At 36.2% G+C, this 24,761-nt stretch overlaps 1 protein-coding gene across 5 annotated transcripts; it reads right to left on the bottom strand.

Annotated features, from left to right (window-relative positions):
* Positions 1-45: 45 nt before the first annotated feature.
* On the bottom strand, positions 46-23,713 carry LOC106065548 (uncharacterized). Of its 5 annotated transcripts, none has more exons than XM_056045743.1 (6): positions 22,635-23,713; positions 4,755-4,815; positions 4,598-4,639; positions 2,534-2,611; positions 1,399-1,631; positions 46-270 (listed from the first exon to the last, which is right to left on the bottom strand). In XM_056045743.1, the coding sequence occupies exons 2-6, from the start codon at positions 4,759-4,761 to the stop codon at positions 148-150; spliced, it is 483 nt and encodes a 160-aa protein (XP_055901718.1). In that variant the 5' UTR covers positions 4,762-4,815; positions 22,635-23,713; the 3' UTR covers positions 46-147. The 5 variants fall into 5 exon arrangements, with proteins under 5 accessions (XP_055901718.1, XP_055901719.1, XP_055901717.1 ...); XM_056045744.1 differs by lacking the exon at positions 22,635-23,713 and adding an exon at positions 22,041-22,627; XM_056045742.1 differs by lacking the exon at positions 22,635-23,713 and adding an exon at positions 7,907-9,018.
* Between the last annotated feature and the right edge of the window lie 1,048 nt (positions 23,714-24,761).

The raw sequence follows: 24,761 nt of genomic DNA, 5'->3' as shown, positions 1-24,761 counted from the left end.
TTTTGAAGTTAAACACCCCTCCTCTATAAAAAAAAATAATACAAATGACAGTCACCAAATTTTATTAGCATAGCCAAGGGGGATTTTGAGTTTAAAACCCCATCTGAATCTTTTTTTTTTATGATAAACCCCCTCTTCAATATAAGACTAAAGCATACAACAGTCACCAAATACTATGAGGATAGCCAAGAGGAGGTTTGCAAAACAAACTAAGCAAATAAAACCTGTATAATGTTTGATCAGATCAATGCTCCTTTCAAGTTCTTTAATCTAATAACAAACAAAGAAAAGTAAAATAAAATGGAATTTTTTTTTAAAGACATTGACCTATTATATCTAACATACAACTTGACTTTTAAAATCATATTCCTAACATTCTAACCCTAGACCTTTGTTTAATAGCGAAAAGTAAGAAATCTAAAGAAATGAACTTTATAAATAACTATAAAACTTTATAAAATAAACCTATCACAGTACTTGAAGCATGAAACTAAATAGTTCAATCCCACTAATTGAAAGTTTCCCCCTTTCAGATGATGATAATGTAAAGGTCATCTGTTTCTATGGCTCACGGTTAAAGAGGATGTCATGTAGCCAGCACAATGACCAACCGCCTTTACTTTTCCCCAACTAGAGTCAGGTTCTCATTAGAGCTGGGTGGAATCAGAGTTGCCCAAAAATCTCGAAATTAAAAATCTCAATCTTCGCCAAGTTCGGAAGAAAAGCGCTCAGCCACCACGCCTTACTACTAAACGTGAAACAAAATAAACCAATCAGATTTGTTTAAACAATATGTAAGCAATGTTGAAATTATTTTTAAGAGCAATTTTTATCTTAAAAATAATGTTCAGCAAAATAAACTTTTTTTTCCCGCTTTTAAAAATATATATAGATAATTAATTATTCGTAAATAATGTTTTTACTAAATTTTTTGAGCTTAAAATTTGAGGAAAGCTACGAATAAGATAAATGTATAGCAAGAAGGCTGATCTCCATTAACATTAAGGGTGTCTAGACATAAGGTTCAGGAGAAATTTGACTAGAAAGATGTTTCGAAGTAGGTCAGCGCTATCAAAGGTGTAATATCAGGGTCCATTGATAAACGTACAAAGTAGTCCAGTAATGGTGACGTAGGAGGTGAATAAAAGGCTATATATTGCATCAGTGGCGTAGCTATGTTGGGGAGGATGATGAGATGTTTATAATATTGACAAAGGGCCGCCATTTAAGTGTTTGAAATTGTTTTTACATTGAATTTCAAATATTATCTCATGTCCTGATGTCGAATGTCAAAATGCAAGGGACCCTAAAAGAGGTCAAGCCTCAGGGCCCCCAAACTATGGCAGATTCCTAGCTATGCCACTGTATTTCATGCAGTACCCAATTCATCAACTTTACCTTTGCTTCATGATTTGTTTTCTTTTTTGCCAATTTATTGATTTCTCTTTTTAAGTAATTGCCCCATTCCTCTATCTCACTGGCTAAATCAGATCTTTCTTCTTGACATTTTTGTATAAGATTCTCCAGCCTCATTTGATCTGTAAGTTTTTGTTGCAGAAAAATTACTCGTTTACTTAAACTTTGTAATTTTGTTTCCATTTTGTCGACTATTTGTAGAAGGTCCGTTTCTTCTGTAGAATGAAGAACTTTTAGAGTTTCCTTGTTGTTACAATTTAAAATATAGGGCTTACAACAATTTTTTTAAATTTTATTATCATGTATTTTAATATATTTTGTTGAAATAAAACCACTGAATGAAAGAAAAATCTTTAAAATATTACACAATTTTTCACTTAATTGTTCTAATGATATTTGTTTGTTCCTGGACATTTCTAATCTATTTCTTTATTCATAAACACTTCGTGGTAAATGATTTGGTTAATCTGCTACTATTATCTCAGTAGTAAGGAGTTGGAGCTATGCTGCTTCCATCAGCAGCCGTCCAGAGAACGCTAGGCTAGGTCTATCCATCAATTTTGGCCTGTCTTATATGTTTTCGATTTTGAAAAAGACACAGATTTGACTTTAAAAGAATGCATCAAAGTTCTCTTTCAGAAGACAAAAGCGTAGCCGTTATAGCCAAACCTAGCGACAACTACAGCGTGGCCAAGAGAGAAGAACCGTGTATTATGTGATATCCAGCGATCACTCTGCATACATGCTACAAATGTACGAAATGCTTATTATGTTGATATTAAATTTATGTTTTTACTATTTTTAAATAGAAAACGTATTTATTATAATTTACACTTCTGTAAGTATTTGTACTACTGCATTCATACCAAGCCTCTAATATATAGAATGAGAATATAACAAAAAAAAAACTTTTCAGCATTTTTATCTCTACGTGACTAAGAGAGATAATGAGGTAAGAAGATATTAAACAAAATTAATAGCGGATTTACCTCCTTTAGTGGCTGCTGAAAATGATACGTATGTACATTGACCAATTGAAAAAAACAACAGGATTTAATTCTTCACTTGTAGGTCAGTTGATATAAAAAAGAAATAGACCCTGATGTTTATGACCTACCATATAGTGTGTTACTGTACATTGTCTCATCAGTCTCTCCATCAAAGTTGTTATCATCCCAATGTTTATCTTGATGACCTACATAAATAAATACAAAGCAGACCTATGAAGATAGATGATATAGATATTCTAGTCGACCGGCGGCGTAGTAATTTAGCAGGGCCAGCTTAGATCACTGCAACCTATGCAACCGCAGTGGGCCCCGAAATTATATAGGCCCCACAATAATCCTATGTGTAATTATTAAATTAAACTATTTATAACTTATAACAGATTTCCCAATTTACAAGGAGCTCCTGGAAATATCCTGAAATTGCAAAATATACGAAAAAGTCCTGGAAATCTCAAGAAATTATTAAAATGTCTTGAAAACAATAAGAATCTCCTGAAATATATAGACAAAATTGTTATTTTGGGGTGCCATTCAATGTGGAAAACACCAATCCTACGCGCGATAAAAAAAACGGCATTATGCAATACTCGTAAATGTGGAATCTAGTGAAATAAGCGTCTCGCATCTCAAACTAACGAAGAATTACTTGAGGTGAACATCTCTCGTAGATAGATTGAAACGTTTGGTAATTCTTGCTATTGAGCATGATTTTATGTAGGAAACATACTTTGTATGATATACTGTTTGAATTCGCTACATGCAAGGTTCTTAAAATAATTCTGTATGTAGTAAAGAATGATAAAAATGCAAAGACGAATTTATTTTCTACTACAAACTATTAACTTTCACTTACTATTCGTGTCCCTAACCAAACCTGGCCAGGCGAAATCCATTTCGCAAAGGGCCCCACAATGGTTATGTCCGGCAATGCTATTTAGTGACGGCTGAATACTACTTGTTTCCCCCCCCCCTCTTTATTTTGTCACCACTAAAGTTACGTAGGGGAACTCTAATCAGAGTTGTAGAAATAAAAGACTGATCTTTTCTTTACTTCTTGGTGCACAAACTGTTAAGCCTTGAAGAGAATTATATATCGATATCTATATTTATATCTCTATATGTCTATCTGTCTATCTATCTATCTATCTATCTATCTATCTATCTCTCTATCTCTCTCTCCCTCTATCTATCTATTTATCTATCTATCTATCTATCTATCTATCTATCTATCTATCTATCTATCTATCTATCTATCTATCATAAACTACTAACAATCAATTGTATTATATTTAAGTCTAAAGATTAAGGATGAAAGCAGTGTTTCACATGACTACGAAACCCAATTGCGAACTGCATATTTTTGCCGTCTTTTGCCGCGTGTTTATTTATCTTCTCAGGGGCCGGCCTTAACATTTGCGGGATTTTATGCGAAACGGATTTCGCGGGGCCTGGTCTGTTTAGGATAATTAGTCAAAATTAAGATTCATTGCATTTTTTTCCTTTTTTACTATGTACAAAATCACGATCAAATTTTAAAAAATTATCGCTTTTGATTATTTAAAGAGATCGAGATAGATTTAGATCTATATTTATATGCCGGTGACCTTTATGGCAAAAGAAACCTATTGAACTTCCGATTAAGTTAAAATTCGCCCTATTATCAAAACTGTTGCTCTTACAAAAAGAGATCAGCTTCATAAAAAGAGGAATTATCTTTTTTAAAAAAGGATATTTGTATTTAATTTTAAAAAACATTATTTGTATCTATTAGTCTCCAATACTCTTATATAATTTGACCTGCTTTACCCTCCTTTCATTGTTTATATACGCCCACGCAGGGGTATGGTTACTATAAAGTATCTTTTTAGCATTGAGGTCCCAATAGAAATACAAGATCGAAGAACCTATTATTTTTATAGCAATTCATGTCGTGCGTGCTGTCCTTGAAAAAAATGTAATGGCTATATTTGTTCAGACACCAACTATTTCCGTATATGATTATTTGATGCGTTGATGCTACCCGTAAAGATTACTACTCTTAAAAATAATCTTTAAAATAATTAAGATATTAATAAAAGTATAATTCTAAATGTCTCAATTATGGTGGTGAGAAATGCAAAAGAAGTGTAGTTAAAAATATCAATATTGATTTAATTAAAGTAATTTATTACCAGTGTCGGAAACATCATTTGAATAACTTTCTGGGGCCGCCTCTGAGAGAAACACAACAAATGTTAGACCCTAGGACTTTTTATATTTTAAATTTTTGAAATAATTAAATCAGACATTAAAATTTGTGTAAACAGTCTTAAAAGCTATAACATATACCTGCCATTGTTAGATTTAGCTGTAGCTCCTAAATATGTTGTTGTTTTTTCTTATTAGTAAACTGAAATAAAGTATTTAATAATTAATAAGCTGCATACATATGTATAATGTTAGAACTTTGGTGGTGGTGCTGATAGGGGCAGTAGTGTGTGACCAGCCTAGTGGTGACGGGTGGCGACGGTCAACAGCGATAACTGGCGATGTTTCAAGAAACAACTAAAGAGATTATTAGGACAGAATATTAGGCATTCACGTCAGAAACAGTCATGTGATCAACTAGAAAAGATGAGTGACTTTCCGTAAGGTTGTAAAAACGTTTTTAAGTCCCCTATATAAGAGCGAAGGTGTCCGAATCAAGACTCTTCACGTTATCTTACAACTTTACAATTACGAGCCGAGTTCAAAGTCAAGAACCAGTTCAGTGTGAATTCGGTCTGGAACTGAGAATCAAGTACCTCTCGAGGTAGAGACGAAGAGCCGGTGGAGCTTGATTCAGAGCTACATTTTTTTATAAGGCAGAAGTGTTATCTACAGTCAAGCTTTTGTACAGTCAGTGTTACATTGTTGTCAATGGTACAGTATTGGCTGTTGATTTATTGGACATTAAAGTGTTACGTTACTTTGAAGCCCTAAGTTGTCAATTTCTTTGAATTGGTTGTGTCATTTGGTGCAGTTTGCAGAGAGCCTGGATAATGCGTGTCATTGCAATATATATTTTTACATGAAAATTCTTACTCAAGTTTGTCTTTAAAAGCAGCCCTTCAATAACATTTGTTTGGTAATTGCGAAAGTGGCCAAGTAGCTTGATTATACAAATTTTGAAAAATATAAAAGTAACCAACCATTAAACAATAGCTCGCCATTACACTTACTCTATAGTAACAATCTGAGATTTATTCATCGCCCCACAATCCAAGAAGAAATCCATATTTATGGTTGATTGTATTTCCAAAGTTGTACAAAACACGTCAATAAGTGTCGAACTTGTTTGGTCACGGATGGCGGAGGTACGAGATACTAAAATGTAGCGAGGGAAAATGTCAAGAATTCGTTTTGGCAAAGATGGCCAAAGTTCTTCAACACGCGGACGAAATGAATTCCCCACACTTTTATCACGGGCCGCATGACCACACTAAAAATAATTTGCTTGATGTTTTAAGTTTTTTTCCTTAACAAATTTCTAAATGCCCAATTTTGTCGCCAAAGGGCATACTACTGGTCACGGCATTGAAGTTCATATGTGATGCAATCATGTGTGACTCTTTTTGACATTTATATCACTGAAAACTGAGGTACTAAAAAGTGTTTGAAAAACATCGTGAAAAAACTTTTTTTTGGGGGGGAAGGGTGTTAGTTAAGTTTTGCGAGTAACATAGAATTCAACAAAAGACCTTGTAACATAAGATCTAGACAAGCTGGTCTCGTTTACATTAGGGCTAAAACAGATTTTCAAAATCCTTGAATCCCAATTTCAGGGTGTTTGTATGTGATGTAACTGTGTATGTGTTTCAGTAGTAGGTGATGTTAATATTTGCATCTATATTGTTATTGTTACAGTAGCTATGCTGAAGTGGAACCTTTCAGGAACCTTAAGCTACATATATTACCCGCGGCCCACAGATCTCGATTTGCGTATCACTTCAATAGTTAGTGATATAGTTAATTAGAGAAAATTATACACAATAATTCTGTTAGACCTATACGTTGTGTTGATGCTTATACGTCTTGTATTTATTTGATGTTTTTTCTGACTTCGACACAATTACTCTGGACATATCTGGGTTCCTTGTGCGGGTGTATTTCAATGCGACTAACCAACAGGACAGACGAAACTCACGAGTAACAAGTATAGAAACTGAGTCCAAAAACCATTGAACAATTCATATGAAGATTTAATTCAACAAAAGGCCACAGTCGATGTCTCTGTCAATAAATACGTCCTACACTTATGAAATCCTATCACCAACTGATTTTCTGTCTCTAGGTAGCCTCTAACCAAACTAAGTACTAACGTCACTATCGCGTTTCAAGTCCGTCAATTATGGTACGTCTTGATACAATCTAAAAATACTAACTAAATGTCTAACAAAGTAAAGCGAATGCTTGAATGTAAAACTATGACGAATGGCGCTATTATTAATATGTTTAGATTGTTTTCTTCTAATTCCCAAGATATTTATCGCATGTGGAAAATGTCGAAATATTTTTCGTTTCTATTGTTCATTTTTTTATGTTTGATGTTTGAAATGTATTTTACTTCTTACAATGTTGAATGCATGCTATTTGTAGAAAGAAAAACCCGAGCAAAACCGGGTAAAATTAAAGCTAGTATATTATTATATTCTGTAGGATGCAGTCAATCTTGGGGCCAATAGTTTCGATTAACATTCTATCTAGTTCAATGGAATTCCATGAAGACCCAACTGGTGTGTACAGCTCTAGGAAAGAACCAGAACACAGTTTCACGACATATTTCTAGCATAAAAAAAAAAAATCTTCGGGTTTTTCCAATATTATGTTTGCGAGAAATGTAGAATGTTATATTTAATATATATATATATATATATATTACTTTTAAAAATCTATATTTACTTTTAGTTTTACTTTATATTTTGTTGAAACATACCGGAGATGGAAAAAAAATTATTAAAAAAAAATTATATATATAAAGAATATAGAATATGTATCTAAATTTCTTTAATACAAATTATTCTATTGTACAGACTTAGATAGTAATCTGAAATGACAATAATTGAATTCTTATTCCTTATTAATGTAAGCGCACTATCAGTCAAAATGATCATGATGTGGGTTATTTCCAGATATATGCCGGTTAAAATGTGGTTTCAATTTACTGTTAATAATCATTTCCTATGTTTAAGGTTAAAATTATTAATTTTGTGTGTGTATAAAACACTCAAGACAATAAAAGAAGTAGTATTTATATATCATGAAATAACTATTTGTTGTCTAATTTTAATTCAACAAGTTTCACTTTCAATTTCTTAATAAATAAAAAAACAATGCGAGCAATAGAGAAGCAATATAAAGTTAATGTAAATTAATATTCACGTAATATTTGTAAGGGAAAAAAATGATTGTGTACTATATTGAAATATCATATTGTTGAATAATGTTCAAATATTGTTTACCTGATCGTAGAATTCTAAAATACTAACACAAAACTAACGTTATGTCAAATTGAGACTATCTGTGAAGTGTCATCCCCTCAACTATAGTTCATATGAGTTATTATTAGTTGCCCCCAAAAGGGGAAAAGCCGCTATTAGTTTTTTTGTTGTCTGTCTGGCTGTAGGTCTGTCCTGAAAAAACTATAAAGATATTGAAAATCCGATATTATGAAATTTTAGATCTCTCAACCTTTCTGTTGCAAAGGCTGCTTTTTTTTCTTTGATAGTCAATTTTGTTTTGATTTTTTAATTCATTGTACAAGAATTTATTTTTAAATAAAGGAGGTCGGTGAGATATGTCTTTATCATAGTCACAGACATTTGATGGATACCTATGACTTCATTTAGAATTAGCACATGTATTTAGTAAAATATTAATTTTTCCAAAACATTTGCTTTCATTGTTAGCATATAAAAGTGATTAATTTTTAAACGTGCTGTAATGACATCCAGTGGCGTCACTAGGATCGGTGTCACCCGGTGCTGTAGGCTCAGGGTGTCACCCCCCCCCCCCAACAATAGTCTCCAAACATTTCCCAATATTGTTACACAAATGTGAAATGAGTATCTATTCTATTTTAATTTTGATTGATTATGACATTTTATGCTTGGCTACTACTTATATAAAAATGTAAGTTTATTAAATAAGACTTTACAGAAAATGTTGTTTCTTTCTGTTTAACATGTTAACCTTATTCAAACTTTGATTACCATCTAAAATGTTTTAGAATTTACACCAAAAAATGTTTGCGGCCCCATTCGTCATTTCTTGGTGAAACTTTTTATCAGTGTTTCTGAACTTTAGAAACTCACTTTTTTTTCTTTCTTTTACATAGCATCATTCCTACTAGTAAGAAGTTGCAGGTTAAAAAATTAATTAATTAATACATTTTAAGAAGAGGTGGACGGGTTGTATTTTATGTGTGAGAAAAATTCTAGGCTAATACAGAGTGCTTCTCAACCTTTCTCCTCTGTTTTTTTTTTCTAGGCATTTTGCTTTATCGCTCCACCTTAGTCAGCTTTGGTAACTAAAAGGGGAAACTAATGAAGGCTCTAACTTTGGGTTTCAGAAGGCTTTTAAAAAAATAATGAAAATTAGAGTGCACTATTCATTCAAACTTAAAAGAAAAAGTCACAAGCCAAGCTAAGTCTAATAAAGAAGGAGTCAATACTGTTATCATGGGCGTAGCCAGGATTTTTCCGGGGGGGGGGGGCGGGGGGGCATTTTTTTTCTCCCCCCCCCCGCCCCCCTCCCCCCTCGCGAAAAAAAATATTTGTATATATGTATGTGTGTGTGTGTTCATAATCTTTATTACATTCTGACCCTTCATTCTTTCGGAAGACGTTTATTGTGCCCTAGAATAGGTTCTTCCTGTAGTTAGTGGAAAAATTGTTGACTCCCCGCCATTGCCAGCAAGGGGCTCTGGGGGAGCTCTAGGAGCTCACCCTAGCGCGGGGCGGAGGCCCACCGCCAAGCACTATTTCTGGCATAGAATGCTAACAAAATGGTATCTACAGTGCATTTTCCTGCTATTAAAAAGTCTTATTTCAAAAATTTATGTGCTATTTTTACTGACTGAGACCCTGTCGCGCATTTCGGCGCAGTTGCCGTCAAGCTGTTTCCACAAAAATCTGTCACTAGTAATTTCTGAAGCCTCTTACCATGAAAGTGTGGCGCCAAATTGTGCTAAAATGTCATCAAAACTCTTATTATTTATTTTGTCGGAGAACATGTCCCGCAAACTTATGCGACTCTCTGTCACAATCTTACTAAGGGGTCGACTCCCAGTTCGGCAAAGGATTTCTTTGATTTAGATCCGATCTCAATAACTGACTCCTTAAATCTGTCTTAGCCATCTTTGTTGAGCCAAATTTAGTGTTTTTCAATTTCGGCAGATGACTATTCACTGCACTTTATTAATGGAGCCCCGCCACTGGTAGAAATGTGTAACCTCTCTTGGATACGCTCTTGGAATTAGGTGACTGTAGTTTGCTTTAGATTTTATATCGAAAAGAGAAGTTTTATCGTCAAAATCATCTGTTGGAGGATTTAAACTAAAAATCTCAGGACTTTGTTGTTGTTTTTTAAATTCAAAACCCCATTTAGCTACGATCATAGAATTTGGTAACTGTAGTTTGCTTTAGAGTAATATTGAAGATAGAGGTTTTCCACCTCAAAACGCTCTGCAGGGGGATTTTAAACTCAAAACCATCTGGAGGAAAGGACTGACGCTGCGGCGCTTTTATTTTTTTTTTTGTCACAAAATAACGAATTTCTGAATTTTTGGCCTAAGAGAGACATTTGACTGGCTTCATATTATGTCATTGATTAATTACTATAACAAAAAAAAAACAAGATTGAGAGAATTTCTGGCCTAAGAAAGACATTTGACTGGGTTCATATTAGCTCATTGATTAATTACTATAACAAAAAAAAAAGATTACAAGGAGAGTTTGTGTTATCAAACAAACTCAAAGGCGGCCCCAGTCGGAGTCGGATCCTTGTCAGATCCACCTATTCGCAAGGAATATTCAAGACGATATTTAATTTTGATTGTCAAAAGTAATAATTTTTCAAAGATTCCTTTACCTCTGTAAAAAAAAATAATTTCTGCTTTACATGTTTTGGATGTTCGCTGGACTACGGAGGACGGATTATCATTCAATGTGTCTACTTTTGCCAAGTATTATTTTTCAAACTTGGTTGTCACCCCCAAAATGGGGTCGACTGGTGCGGACAGCACCCCTCACCCACACCCTAGTGACGCCACTGTTCCAAGATATATCTCAAGATTTTATTATTATCTTTTTCAATGTTTCTACTTTTGCCAAGTTATAATTTTTCCAACTTGGTTGTCACCCCCAAAATGGTGTAGACCCGTGCGGACCGCACCCTTGCCGCCCACCCCAATGACGCCACTGCTCCAGATACCTATTTCTTCCCAACAATTTCGTTTAATAGAATCAACATCTAGACAAGATCTAGATTTCTTAACTAGTCCTAGATATGATATCGATCTAGTTTAGATCTGAATCTAGACTCTTGAAGATTTAGATCTATCTAGATCTCAATCTAAAATCTAGATCTTGATCTGGAATCTAGACTAGGTCTAAAATGTTTGTAAAAAGGTTTAACATGTTTCGTATGTTTCTTCACAGTTGAAGATAGTTTACATCCTAGTCCAAACCTCCAACGGGACGACGAGGGATGTGCGCTTACGGGGTTTGAACACGAACCGCGCGACCAGGCAGCCATCCTATACTATGTTGAGATCTATACTAAATCGACTCTAGATAAAGATCCAGAAGTAAATCTATAGCCTAATCTAGACTAGAAACTAGACTACATCTAGAAATAAATAGAATCTAGATCTGCTAGATCTAGATCAATATTATGATCAGGATTTATATGCCTACTAATGGGTTATAGTGCACTTATGCTGTTCGCATCAGATTCTCTTTTTGATGTAATACTACTGCTTACAAAATAAATAAATCTGCACCCATAAGTTGTTAGAAAATAAACAATTTTCTTAATTGATTATAAGTGTAAATTTTGTTCAAATTGTTTACTACAATAAAATCTAAATCTAGAACTGTCTGGCCTCTATTTATTGTAATTTATATTGTTGTCAAGTGTATAGCCTAATTACGATATGTGAAAACTGCGCGGAATAATTTTTTTTTTAAACTTACAATTGAAACGAAGTTCGTATTAAAATTCTTTTTAAAAACAACATTTGAATCAGTATTCTATTAATGAATTAGTTAATAAATGGAAAATTTATTTTATAATGATCCATTGATACTTTTTTAAATCGTGACCTCAAATGCTTTTTTTTTTGTACCAATGCGCAAATCTATGAATGAAGCTTGATTATTAAAGAAGAAGCTTGTGAACTTTTAAATAAGACTTACTTTTCCTGAAGTTTTTCATTGAAGAGTGGTGTAATTTTTTGAAAAATATGCTTGCATATATAATTTAAAAAATTAGACAGTTTACTTTCGGAAAAGAAAAAAAGTAGCCGTTGAATCAGAACTCTTCTAGTTTCTAAGATCTAAACGGGACGGAAGGACAGACGGACAGACAGACCACATAAAACTAATAGCGTCTTTCCCCTTTCGGGGAATTTATCTAATTTTGTTAAGAGAATAAATCCTTTTAGTTTTTCTTTATTACAATGTAACATGTTATTAAGTGTAATAATTATATATTTTTAAAAATTAAGTGTACGCTAAATGAATATATGAAGATGGATCCCGGTCACTTCATCCAATATCACTTGATCCCCGGTCATTTCATCCTCGGCCACTTCATCCCCAGTCGTTTCATCCCCCGGTCTTTCATCCCCCAGTCATTTCATCCCCTGGTCATTTCATCCCCTGGTCATTTAAACCCCTGTTATTTTTATCCTCTGATCATTTTATCCAACAAATAGTCATTGTAAAAATCGTGAAATGAGGAATATTTAATACAATCATTTTTTTATTTAAATGGCAAAAACTGTAACGTACATTAGATAAGAATAAAACTTGCCATTAAAAGCTATACAAATTTAACAGGTATAAATATAGAGTAATGTAAACAAGTGTTTTTGTGTTCATCTACATCAGTAAGATAGATTGGCTATTGATTGTAAGTACAGAAGACGATCCATCGACTCATATTATATTGAACAATATTTGTTATTCTCTTAAATGGAATTAAAACTTATATAGGCGACATGATATGCTGAGGATAGGTGAAATCAGCCGATATTAGAACAAAAATAGTTAAAAAAACTTATTTCAAGGCTAAAAATGACGCGTCCAATTTCAAGAGAGAGCGATTGAAAAATAAAAGAAAGTGAAACATGGTCGTACTTTCACCACACCTTTTCCTTTGATGATAAGTTATCAGCGGCACCGTCATAATTATTGTAATCACACTTCTATCTCTCAAAAGATTTTCACTGCTTCCACCACACCTTGACGTTTGATCATTACGTCGTGCGCTAATAGTATTATAATATTACATCCCCCACATCCAATAGTAGCGCTATAGAGCTAGAGAGGAGGATCCTAGCAATGGAATTGAGATGCTACAGAAGGATCCTAGTGTGACAAGTCAAAAACTCGCTGTCAGAGTCACTCAAATTTATCACAGCATTAATTATTATTTTTCATTATTTATTTATTTTATTTTAATTATTTCCCCATCCTTCCCCTAAATTCTTCACCCGCACCACCTTTTCCCCTCCAAGCTAGACTTAGTTGACCACCTTGGAGATAGCTAAGGCGCGTCCTTTCATTTATCTGCCCTTGATCGGGGAAAGGTAAACACACAATCTCTTTTGTCTTACCCGCCGGATGTCTGTCTGACCCCCCCCCCTTTTTTTCCCGCGTCTCTCTTTGATCTTGGAGATTACTCGAGTCAAAACACGCCCATTGACCTTCCAAGGTGCGACTGTTGTCGTGTAAGATAATTCTTAGCCTAGGACATTTCCTGTTTCCGCCCGCCTTTTCCAGGCTTATATAAAGTAAATTAAATCAGGCCAGACTCTCTTTCATTTCTCATTCGAGCTGAGCTATCGAGTCTGGACTGCTTCATTTATTCTTTTTCCTAGAGGAATACCTGGTGCCTCCCTCAGGTGTCTGCCTATTTATTTGCTAGTTGCTGTTTAGTGTCCACTCGACCCTACTCAACTATTTACTTGCCCATTTGTTTGGAGCACTCCTGTCCACTTGCTATTGAGTATCATCTACTGCCTACGTGGATCTACTCAACTCTACTACTTGGCACTATCGGCCTTGCCCTCCTATTCGACAGCCCAACTGTCAACTTGTTAGGTGCGACGTCCCTATAGACCCAGATCTGTGTGAGACGTCATAGCTACGCCAACCCTCTGCAACTCACTGGACATATCCTGTCAACTACGCTGCCCACGGCAGATCAGCTCTGCCCGCAGTAACCTTGTGCCCATGGTAGCCGGCCACCCTCCCTACTGTGCCCACTACAGATATCAGAACTTTGGATTGAGACTCCACGAGAACTGAATCACCGGCGTCCCTCTATCCGCTAGAGCGCCACCTCCAGCTGCAGAACCTCAAGCCAGGACACAGCCAGCTGCGACATCAACAGGAAAATCAGCTAAGTCAGAGGACAAAGTGACATACTCTTTTATTAGGTGCAAGAGTGATGATTAAACATAGTATTCACTAGAGATAGATGCAAACCCTCCCCCTTTTTATTATTATCTGTAAATATTTATGTAAATAAATATTCTTCATTTTAACTTAGTATCTTTCTTTCATTGCTTGTCACGTTGCGTGCCTGCTTCCGATTTATATGCTGACGGGTTGGGGTGTGATAGCTTTAAATATAATCATCCCCTAGACATAAAACGCGCCAAACACACATCACATTTCACCACCTGTCACAAACATGTCAAAAAATATCAAAATCATATTTATATATTAGATGAAATGAGGGCTTAAAGTCAAAGACATAACAGCACAAAAAGATAAATATTTAATTGGGGATGAATTGACTGGAGCATGAAGTGACCGGGGATGAAGTGACCAGTCACCCCCCGCCCCTGGGTGGTGCAACCCGGTGTGGAACGTACCCCTTCGCACCTGCCTAGTGACGCCACTAATGACAGTCTAAACGTTTATGGCGTCAATCTAGATCTAAGTTTATTATTAATTAGAATTTTAAAAATTATTTAACAACTAACATTACACAACTGTTAAGACCATTTATCTGTTTCCAGACTTTATCTTGAATTTTATGGACTGACCATTCTGAATTATTGTAGCTGTTGTCATGAAATTTTATGGACTGACTATTCTGAATTATTGTATCTGTTGTAATGAAATTTTATGGACTGACCATTCTGAATTATTGTAGCTGTTGTAATGAAATTTTATGGACTGACCATTCTGAATTATTGTATCTGTTGTAATGAAATTTTAGAGCCGGCTCGACTTCTCGTTCCTTCTCTCTCTCTCTCTTCGCGCTCTCTTGTCTCTTGTCTCTCTTTCTCTTTCTCTCTTCGCGCTCTCTTGTCTCTCTCTCTCTCTCTCTTCGCGTTCTCTTGTCTCTTGTCTCTCTCTCTCTCATTCTCTTTCTCTCTTCGCGCTCTTTCCAACATATATATATATATATATTGTTAGGCACTTAGTTTATAGTATTAGTTATTTAGCGACGCACCATAGAAGACGTATATTGAACGGGTCTAGTGACTTTTGGAATATTTTGGGTTAGAGACTGGAAAATCAGTTAGCAATAGGATTCTCTTGGATAAAGACGTTTTTTATTTGACAGAGACTCTGAGTGTGGCCTTTTAGTGGATTAAACTTATTATTCATTGTTCGTCAAAGTTGACCACATCTTTTCACAAGTTAAATTCAATGTGTGTTATCTTTGTGCTGCTGTTCAACTACATTGAATACACCCGAACATGAAACCCAAATGCTTGCTGAGTAATTGATTGAAATCTAACAAACATCTACAGTTGCCTTCAGTACAGGATAAACATCCATCACAATATATATATATATATATATATATATATATATATATATATATATATATATATATATATATATATATATATATATATATATATATATATATATATATATATATATATATGCGTTATCACATTGAATATAATGAATAAAGGCAGGTGCAGCAGACGACAAGTTTTAGAAGGCAAATATATCCTGTCCAATCTAGCCACAAATGTACACATCAATATCCTAAGATATACGTACATTTCCATGTTTAGAACAAAATAAACTTTCTCAAAGTGCATACCACAGAAAAGAATTACAAGTACCCCCTTACTATCATGAGGCCAAAAAATAGCTGCGGTTTTCACCTCGTGGTCAGTTACAGACCTATAACTTTCCCCGTGAAAATAGCACAAGATAGTCAAATGATTACAAAGTCACTTCATGTCACAGTGAGTCTCAAACGAGTATTATTAATGTCAGCCAGATTTAATGCAAGGGGAAGGAAGGAAAACAACCATCATCCAGTGCTATGCACCAACAAATGCAGCACCAGAAGAAGAGAAAAAAGAATTTTATAACGCTCTACAATCAGTACTAGAAAAAACACTAAAAATGATATCAAGCTTATTATGGGTGACATGAACGCTAAAGTAGGTACAAACAATGCTGGAAAGGAGCTCTAGATGGGTAAACATGGTGCAGGCACAAGCAATGAAAATGGGGACTTATTAGCTGACTTCTGCGCATTCAATGATCTTTTCTTAGGAGGAACCATCTTTCCACACAAAACTATACACTAGACAACATGGACCTCGCCTGATAGTAAAACGGAAAACCAAATTGACAATTTTGCCATACCTCGGAAATGGAGAAGTCTCCTTGATGTTAGGGTGAGACGAGGAGCAGATGTAGCTTCTGATCATCATCTGCTAATAGCAACAGTGAGGTTCAAACTTAAATCCTTTAAGGATTTTTCAGACAGACCACACTACAAATTCAACACTCAGTACTTAAAGAGCGATTAAAAAAAAAGGTACTCTTTAATTGTGAGGTTAAAAATAAATTTGAAGTACTTGCTGGACTAGTGACAGATGAAACCTTTGAGCAGCACTGCCTCACTCTCCAAGAGATATGGAAAAGCACATGTACAGACGTCCTAGGCAGGAAAACGAAACAACACAAGCAATGGCTGTCTGCGGAGACGTGGGCCAAAATCTAGGAACGGAAGGAGCTAAAAGAAAAGATAAACCAATGCCAGAATGAAAAACAAAAAGCTAATCTTAGAACCCAGTATGGTGCAGTAAACAAGTCTATAAGAAAGAATGCAAGAGATGACAAAAAATGCTTCCTTCATGAAATGACAGTCGATGCAGAAAAGGCAGCAGAACAAAAGGACATGAAAAGGTTGTACGAAATAACAAGAACCTTAGCAGGAAGAAATACCAACACCAACAAGCCAGTGAAAGACAAACAAGGAAATATCATCACCAGTGATGTTGGACAGAATGATTCCGAACATTCTCCCAACAACAGAAGAAATAGATGTTAACACGGGTCTTCCTACTAAAGGGGAGATCATCAAGGCCATCAAGAATGCAAAAAAAAAGGGAAAAGCGCCAGGCCAAGATGGTATACCAGTAGAGGCTTTAAAAGCAGACCCCAAAATATCAGCTGAAATGCTGCATCCACTGCTATGCAAAATTTGGGAGCAAGAAAATGTCCATAAAATCTGGAAACTGGGCTACCTAATTAAATTACCCAAAAAAGGTGACGTAACTCAATGCAACAACTGGCGAGGAATCATGTTACTGTCAACCCTCAGCAAGTTCTTAACTAGGATAATATTGGAACGCCTAAAAGATACCATAGACAAAAGACTAAGACCAGAAAAGGCTGGATTACGTAAAGAAAAATCATGCACTGACCACATTGCTACACTACGTATTATCATAGAACAATCTATCGAGTGGCAATCTCCTCTGTATATGACCTTTGTTGTTTGAGAAAGCTTTCGACAGTATTGACAGAGACGTAATCTAGAGACTGATGAATCACTACGGAATTCTAACAAAAGTCACCAATATCATTAAACAGTTATATATGATGACTCATCATGCCAAGTAATACACAAGGGTAAGCTGACCAACCCTTTTTAAGTAAAAACAGGAGTAAGACAGGGATGTATGCTTTCGCCCTTGATATTTTTGCTGGTGATTGATTGGGTCATGAGACAGACAGTTTTAGATAATAAAAGCGACATACAATGGACACTAACACAACATTTAGAGGACCTGGATTTCGCCGTTGACATTTGCCTCCTTTCCCATACACAACAAAATGTTCAGACTAAACTCACCAGACTCTCAGAAATAGCGAAAAAGACTGGACTTTTAATCAACAAAAAGAAAACTGAAGTTATGAGGATCAACAACAGACAAGAGAACCCAATCATGCTACAGGGAGAGAACATCCTTGATATGGACCACTTCACTTGTCTGGGAAGTAGAGTTGGTAAAGACGGCGGAGCTGATGATGATATACTAATTCGGATCAATAAAGCTAGGTTTGCCTTTTCAACTCTTCAAACTATCTGGCCCTCTAAGGCATTATCTCTACACAACAAGATACGAATCTATAATACAAACGTTAAGTCTGTCCTTCTATACGGTTCAGAAATTTGGAGAGTTACTAAAACAAATATGGAAAAGCTCCAGAACTTTGTTAACAGATACCTACGCCGGATATTAGGAATTAGGTGGCCAGAAAAGATAACTACTATTGATTTGTGGGAGAGAACTAGACAAAAGCCCATAGCCCAAGACATCACAAAACGAAAATGGAGCTGGATATGACAAACCCTGCGAAAACCAGCTACCAATGTTGCAAGGCAGGCACTTGACTGGAACCCACAAGGAAAGAGAAAAGTGGGCAGACCCAAGCAAACATGGAAGAGGTCAGTCATCAGTGAAGCTGAGGGTACTGGAATGACATGGGAGCAGATGAAGAAAGCTGCTCAGAACCGATTTCGGTGGAGAGGTGTGGTTGCGGCCCTACGCTCCCCTGGGAGTGCACAGGATTAAGTCAAGTCAAGCCCTTACTTCCCTGAGGCCAAAAAATAGCTGCGGTTTTCACTTCGTGGTCAGTTACAGACCTATAACTTTCCTCTTGAAAATAGCACAAAATAGTCAAATGATTACAAAGTCACTTCATGTCACAGTGAGTCTCAAACGAGTATGTGACAACTTCCCCCCCCCCTTTAAAAAGTTCTGGATTCGCTAGCGATATAACATCTCGGTTATTTTTAAGCAGTTTAATACATCAACTTCATTTTGTGAGGAATTTTTAATCTTTTTACAAAGCTTATATCAACTCTGTCTGTCTGTCTGGTCACAGTGTGGACACGTTAGTTCTCTAACACCTATTTTGCAGATGAAATATAAACTTTGCACAATGATTCATTGGCGCAGGCAAGACATGAATCAATTCCAAAACGAATACTAGTAAGCACAAAGTTAACTCGTGTTGATTGTTATGGAAATTATACACCATATTGGTTATCTTTCTTATGTTAACATATGCTTGAAACTCGTCTGTGAGAATATATTCACAAAATGTTAGAGACGTTTGTTGTCTAGTCATACCCGGGCTTGCTGCTCTGCCTAATAGTGGCGCACTGGTGACAGGGGACGACTAGGCCAAAGACAAGCGAAACAAGGCTCCTGAGGGAGTGCCAAAGAGGTTGCGAGAGCATCCTCATTGCACTGTGCAGGGATGTAAAAGGGCTCCCGCAGCGATCTGTCAACGTCCAGGCGCCATCCCTCAAGAAGCCGTTATATAAATGGCGTGTCCCGCACGTCTCTAGTCCGGAGTCCGCAGTATCCGTTTCCATTGGAAGAAATCAAAATCAAGGTTTAACCCAGATTCTCACCCCCCCCCCTCATCCGACAGAATGTCGAGAAGGAGGAACTCGACCCCATTTTAGGCCGGTGGAATGGAGCTCTCCTTCTCTTTTGTTGGTTCCAAGTGCGGAGCACAACTCTACTAGACAATTACAGATGTCTAGTCATATCAAAGCCTTACTAAGCGGACATGGTTTTCGACTCGATTGTGTTCCTATAGGTTTAGAAACAAAACACACAGGCAGCATACAATGGAAAAAAAAAGGAAATGCTTTATTTTAAAAATAATTAATGCAACAAATGTAAAAGAGAAAATGATTAACCTAAAGTAACATAAATATATATATATATATATATATATGAAGACATGGGTGTAGCCAAGGGGGATAGGGGTTCACCCCCCTACCCCAAAATGACGGAAATTAGTGACTGATTTTTTGCATGGATTCTGTTTATTTTAGGTGAAATTGTAATATACTACTGCATCACTTGCCCCAGCGCAGCCAAGTGGATTTTGAGTTTAAAACCCCCTACCATGGGTTTTTGCTGTCAAATCCTCCTCTTCTATAAAACAAAACAAAACAAAAAGAATGCAAACGACAATCCCCAAATTCCAAGAGCATAGCTAATGAAGCCTTTGATTTTAAAACCCCTCCGAAATTTACGAATTACCCTTCTCTTCAATATAAGACTATACATATATCAGTCACCAGATTCTGTGAGCGTAGGCAAGAGGGTTTTTTTTGTGTTTAAAACTACCCTCCAGCTGGGTTTAGAGCTTAAAACCAGCTCTTCAGTATAAAAAAGAAAACTACACACTCAAAAAATTATATGAGTGTAGCCAAAGGGTTTTTGGGTTTAAACCCCCTTTCAGTGGTGTTTAGCGCTAAAAAAAATACCTCTTCAATATAAAAAAGTAACAAACTACGCACTCAAAATATTATGAGCGTAGCCAAAGGGGTTTTGAGTTTAAAAGCCTCTTCAGCGAAATTTGAATCTAAAAAATACCTCTACAATAAAATTAAAAGCAAATTAATCATTCGAAAATATATGAGCGTAGCCAAAGTGGTTTTGAGTTTAAACCCCCCTTCAGCGGGGTTGGAAGCTAAAGTCAAGGGGGAGGGTTGAGTTTAACCCCCCCTCCTCCAGAAGGCTTTTTTAAAGTTTAAAACCCCTCCTGATGGTTTTGAGTCACCAAATTCTATGAGCTTAATTTTGAGTTTAAACCCCTTTTCACCGGCATTAAGCTAAAAAATACCTCTTCAATATAAAACAGCAAATTACACACTCAAAAGTCTATGAGCATAGCCAAAGTGGTTTTGAGTTTAATCATCCCCCCCTTTCAGCGGGGTTGGAAGCTAAAGCATACGGGGTTTTAAGTTTAAACCCCCTCCTCCAGAAGGCTTTTTTTAAAAGTTTAAACCCCCCTCCTGATGGTTTTGAGTCACCAAATTCTTTGAGCGTAGCTAGGGGTTTTGAATTTTAAAAAAATTTTAAAACCCCCCAACAGATGATTTTGACGATAAAACGTTCCTTTTCGCTATAAAATCTAAGACTAACTACAGTCAACTAATTCCAAGATCTTAGCCATGTTTACAAGTCTATGGGCTCCATCATCTGCAGAAATGTAAAAAAGACGAAATGTGGCTCAACAAAGATGGCTAATTCGGATTTTAGGAGTCAGTTATAGAGATCGGGTCTCAATCAAGGAAACCCCATGCAGAACTGGGAGTCGACCCTTAGTAAGGTTGTGACAGAGCGTCCCCTGAGGTTTGCTTGACATGTTCTCCGACAAAATTAATTACGCATAATTAGAGTTGTGTTGACATGAGGCCATTACGAGGAAAGCGTAAACAGGGACATCCTAGAACAACTTGATGCCACACTTTCATTGAGATCCTCAGATCAGGTGGGAACAGGCTTCAGGCATAGCTAATGACAGACTTTTGTGCAAGCATCTTGCCGCCAAATGCGCTGAACGGCGCGGGAGGATTTAAGTCAGTAAGAATAGCACATAAGGTTTTTTAAATAAAACTTTTTAATAGCAGGATAATGCACTGTAGATAACTCAGAATATGTATTTTGTAGGCTTTCAATACGGGAAATAGTGCTTGCTGGCAAGAGCAGGTAGTTTACAATTTTTCCATTAACTCCAGGAAGAACCTAAAGAATGAACCTAAAGTACCTAAAGAATGAATGTCAGAATGTAATAAAGATTAATTACGTGTGTGTGTACACATACACATACTCTCTTGCGGACACACACACACACACGCATAAAAACATCCCCGGAAACAAAATCGTGGCTACGCCCATGGTAGCAACTATAAATAAAACACTGAACCATAATCTTCAAATACAAAAACAAAATCTAATAAAATACTCCAGACTTCTTTGCTGTTAATTGCGAGGAGTCTACAATTTATTCACGAAGTCCAGGAAGAACCTATTCTAGGGTACAATAAACGTCTTCCGAAAGATTGAAGGGTCAGAATGTAATAAAGATTAATTACGTACACACACAGACGCACGCACTCACGCACACACAAATCACATACACACACACACATGTATATACCCCCCCCCCAAACCACGAAAAAAAAAACTGGCTACGCCCATGTATAAGATATGTGTAAAGTTCGAATCATCATAGAACATATGGTATGACTGCCTTATTGTTTTTAAAACTTAACTCTAAATGTTCCTGTGATTAGTTCTCCTATTAGATGCTTATTCTCAGCCTTAGTGCTGTAAACAGTTTAAGTCCGTTAGGCTATCAGCGTTGGTAGGAGTCAGCTTGGAAAACTCCCAAGTGAGATTTGAATGGTCCAGTCGCTGCCCTCGTGAAGGGTGGGGAATGTAGCGGGGACGTCGCTCAACTCGAACGATGAAAAGGTAAGACTGCAGAAGCTAAAAATAAACTCCCATTGTATACTAAGTGTTTGTTATTGTTCCTGGTGCTGTAACAAGCGCTGATGTAGCTGGAGTCATTAGCAGGAATAGAAACAGGAACAGGAATGTGTACGGCATTAAGGTGTGCTAACAGGAATAGTAGGAACCAGTCGGAGTCTTAGGGCAATCATGCGGAGTCCAAATAAATCAAATAAGGAATACTGGAGAACAATAAATAGAATCTGTGAATGGACGCTACTCAAGGTTCTACAGAAAATGCAGCAACTGAACACTTATATGCCGCTAGGGATTTGACCGGAAAACATGTGATGCATCCGTTACGTCATAGGTCAAAATAAACAAACTGATAGTCAGATCAGATAAGCACCTCTCACCTGATTGCCAAAAAGGTCGTAAGAACACGTGTCCACAGGTCATGCGTGACGAATCCAGTCGTCTGGAAAGTTGGTACACATTTTATGGTGTAATTAGTTGCTCGAATCTACGTATTAAAAAATCTATCGATAATGAATCCTGTAATACTTGTGGCAAGGTCAATACATCTACCTTCTTGCTCGGAAATTTAGGCCTAGAGATTAAGAATAGTTCACATCTGGTTAATGTTTGCAATGAATACAAAAAACTTCTTTTTGAGCAGATCTTTCTTGAAGCGTTTTCTTCCAAAATGAACAGTGTGTCGGTCTTGGTCAGGAAGTTTGTCTCTACACATTCTCTTGCATAACTCTTGTTTTTTAACAGGCAGTATTTGAATAAAGTGACTTGAGTTGTCTCCCTCTTACCCTCTGTGAAAGTAGTGCGATGTATGTACACATCGTCTGGAGAAAGTTTTCTTTGCTTCCATTGATGAAGAGATAGTTCAAAAAGGTCACACTCATTTGTGGTAGGTAATTTAATAAAGAATTCACTTATATCCTTGTTTGAGAACTCTTCAAATGTAGCACCGTTCTCTAATAAGGTTTTGACCGCTGGTACATTGATGGCTGTATTTTTCAGAAGAACTAAGATTATGTAAAGAGATGTATTCCCTTCTTTGTCCTTGATGTTCACGTCTGCGCCGCTCTGTACGAGTTGGATCAATGTTTTATAGTCTTGAGACTTAGCCGCAGACGTTAAACAAGAAGTAGCCATCCCAGAATTGAAATAAATGTAAAATCAGTTTCTGCATTGAAATGGCATTTGAAAAAAAAAGTTTCATCAATTAAAAAAACAAAGAGTCTTATCATTTTTCTGAATGTTGAAGATATTTATTGTTCTTATAAAGTTCATACTCCTATGAAATGTCTGCCATTGACAGTAATGTCGTCTTTTCATTACTTAAACTCTATTCAACTTACTTAATAGATGCATAACTAATTGTAAACATTTACTTTCACTTGTATAGTACCAGAATTTCCTACTAAAATAATTGTCACAGCCTTATTGAAACGTTACAAGAACACATGTACTTGTTCTAATCAATGGTAGAGAATGTCATTGATCTCTAAAAACGCAGCCTTATCAATAGATCTATGGGAGTAAGACTTAAAAATAGAGTTTTCTTGGAATACATTAATTGTGGGTTTGAACTCACTGCCCTGAAAGTTTGCTGACTCTCTACAAACATAAAAGAAATGTAGAAAGAAATCTGTTATCTACCTGGTATAAGTATAGGTTTTTAATTTAACTGGTTTTCAAATAGGTCACACCTAAATTGTGTGAAGTTAGTTCAATACAGGCTTAGCGTGTGCGAATCTGTGAAGACGTGTAAGACGTGTAACTTTATGACTTACAATCACGACTAAGTGGCAGTAAATACGAAAATCTAATGTCTGATAAAGTCTTTGATGAGACCATTCAAGTATTTACGAACCGTCATAGTCTTTCCCTTCGCACAGGATCAGTGCCAGTTATAACGTTAGGAAATCCTAAACTTCAACAGGACACAGCTTTACAAACTCAGTAACAATCTACAACTTTGAATATTAACAACACCTCGTCTTTGTGCCCAGATGTAGGGGAAATAGAATATTTCTGTATTTTAGAACAAACGTAAAAAAAGTCTACTATATATATATAGCTTTTGTCAACTGTTAGTTCTCTTTATGTCCGTGTGTTAGTGCTGTCGTAGGCTTTGTTAGAGATCTTGTGTTGGAGAATGAGGAAGGTATAACATGGTTCAATCATTTGAATGACCAAGACCCTAAGACTACTTGTAGACTTGGTTCCAGTAAGAACCTTCCCGGTTGAAAAGTCATTGACATTCGTCTTGGTCTCGGGAGTAACAAAATCTCTCTGAAACACTCAAAGTACACGCCAATTGGGAAATGTTCTAAACTGAGCTAGAACAGCCTGTTCTTCTGGATTAGAAAGATAGATTGAGAGAGAGAGAGAGAGATTCTTATACTGCACTAGGTTAGAGCGAAGATGCGGCCAATAATATGTTTTGTATAATCGCAAGATGCTACTCACAATGAAGGCTTAACTGCTCCGTCTCTACTCCCCCCCCCCCATGAAGAAACAAA

This window comes from Biomphalaria glabrata, chromosome 11 (assembly GCF_947242115.1).
Source record: "Biomphalaria glabrata chromosome 11, xgBioGlab47.1, whole genome shotgun sequence".
Lineage (NCBI taxonomy): Eukaryota > Metazoa > Mollusca > Gastropoda > Planorbidae > Biomphalaria > Biomphalaria glabrata.
This window is presented reverse-complemented; position numbering and strand designations above follow the sequence as displayed.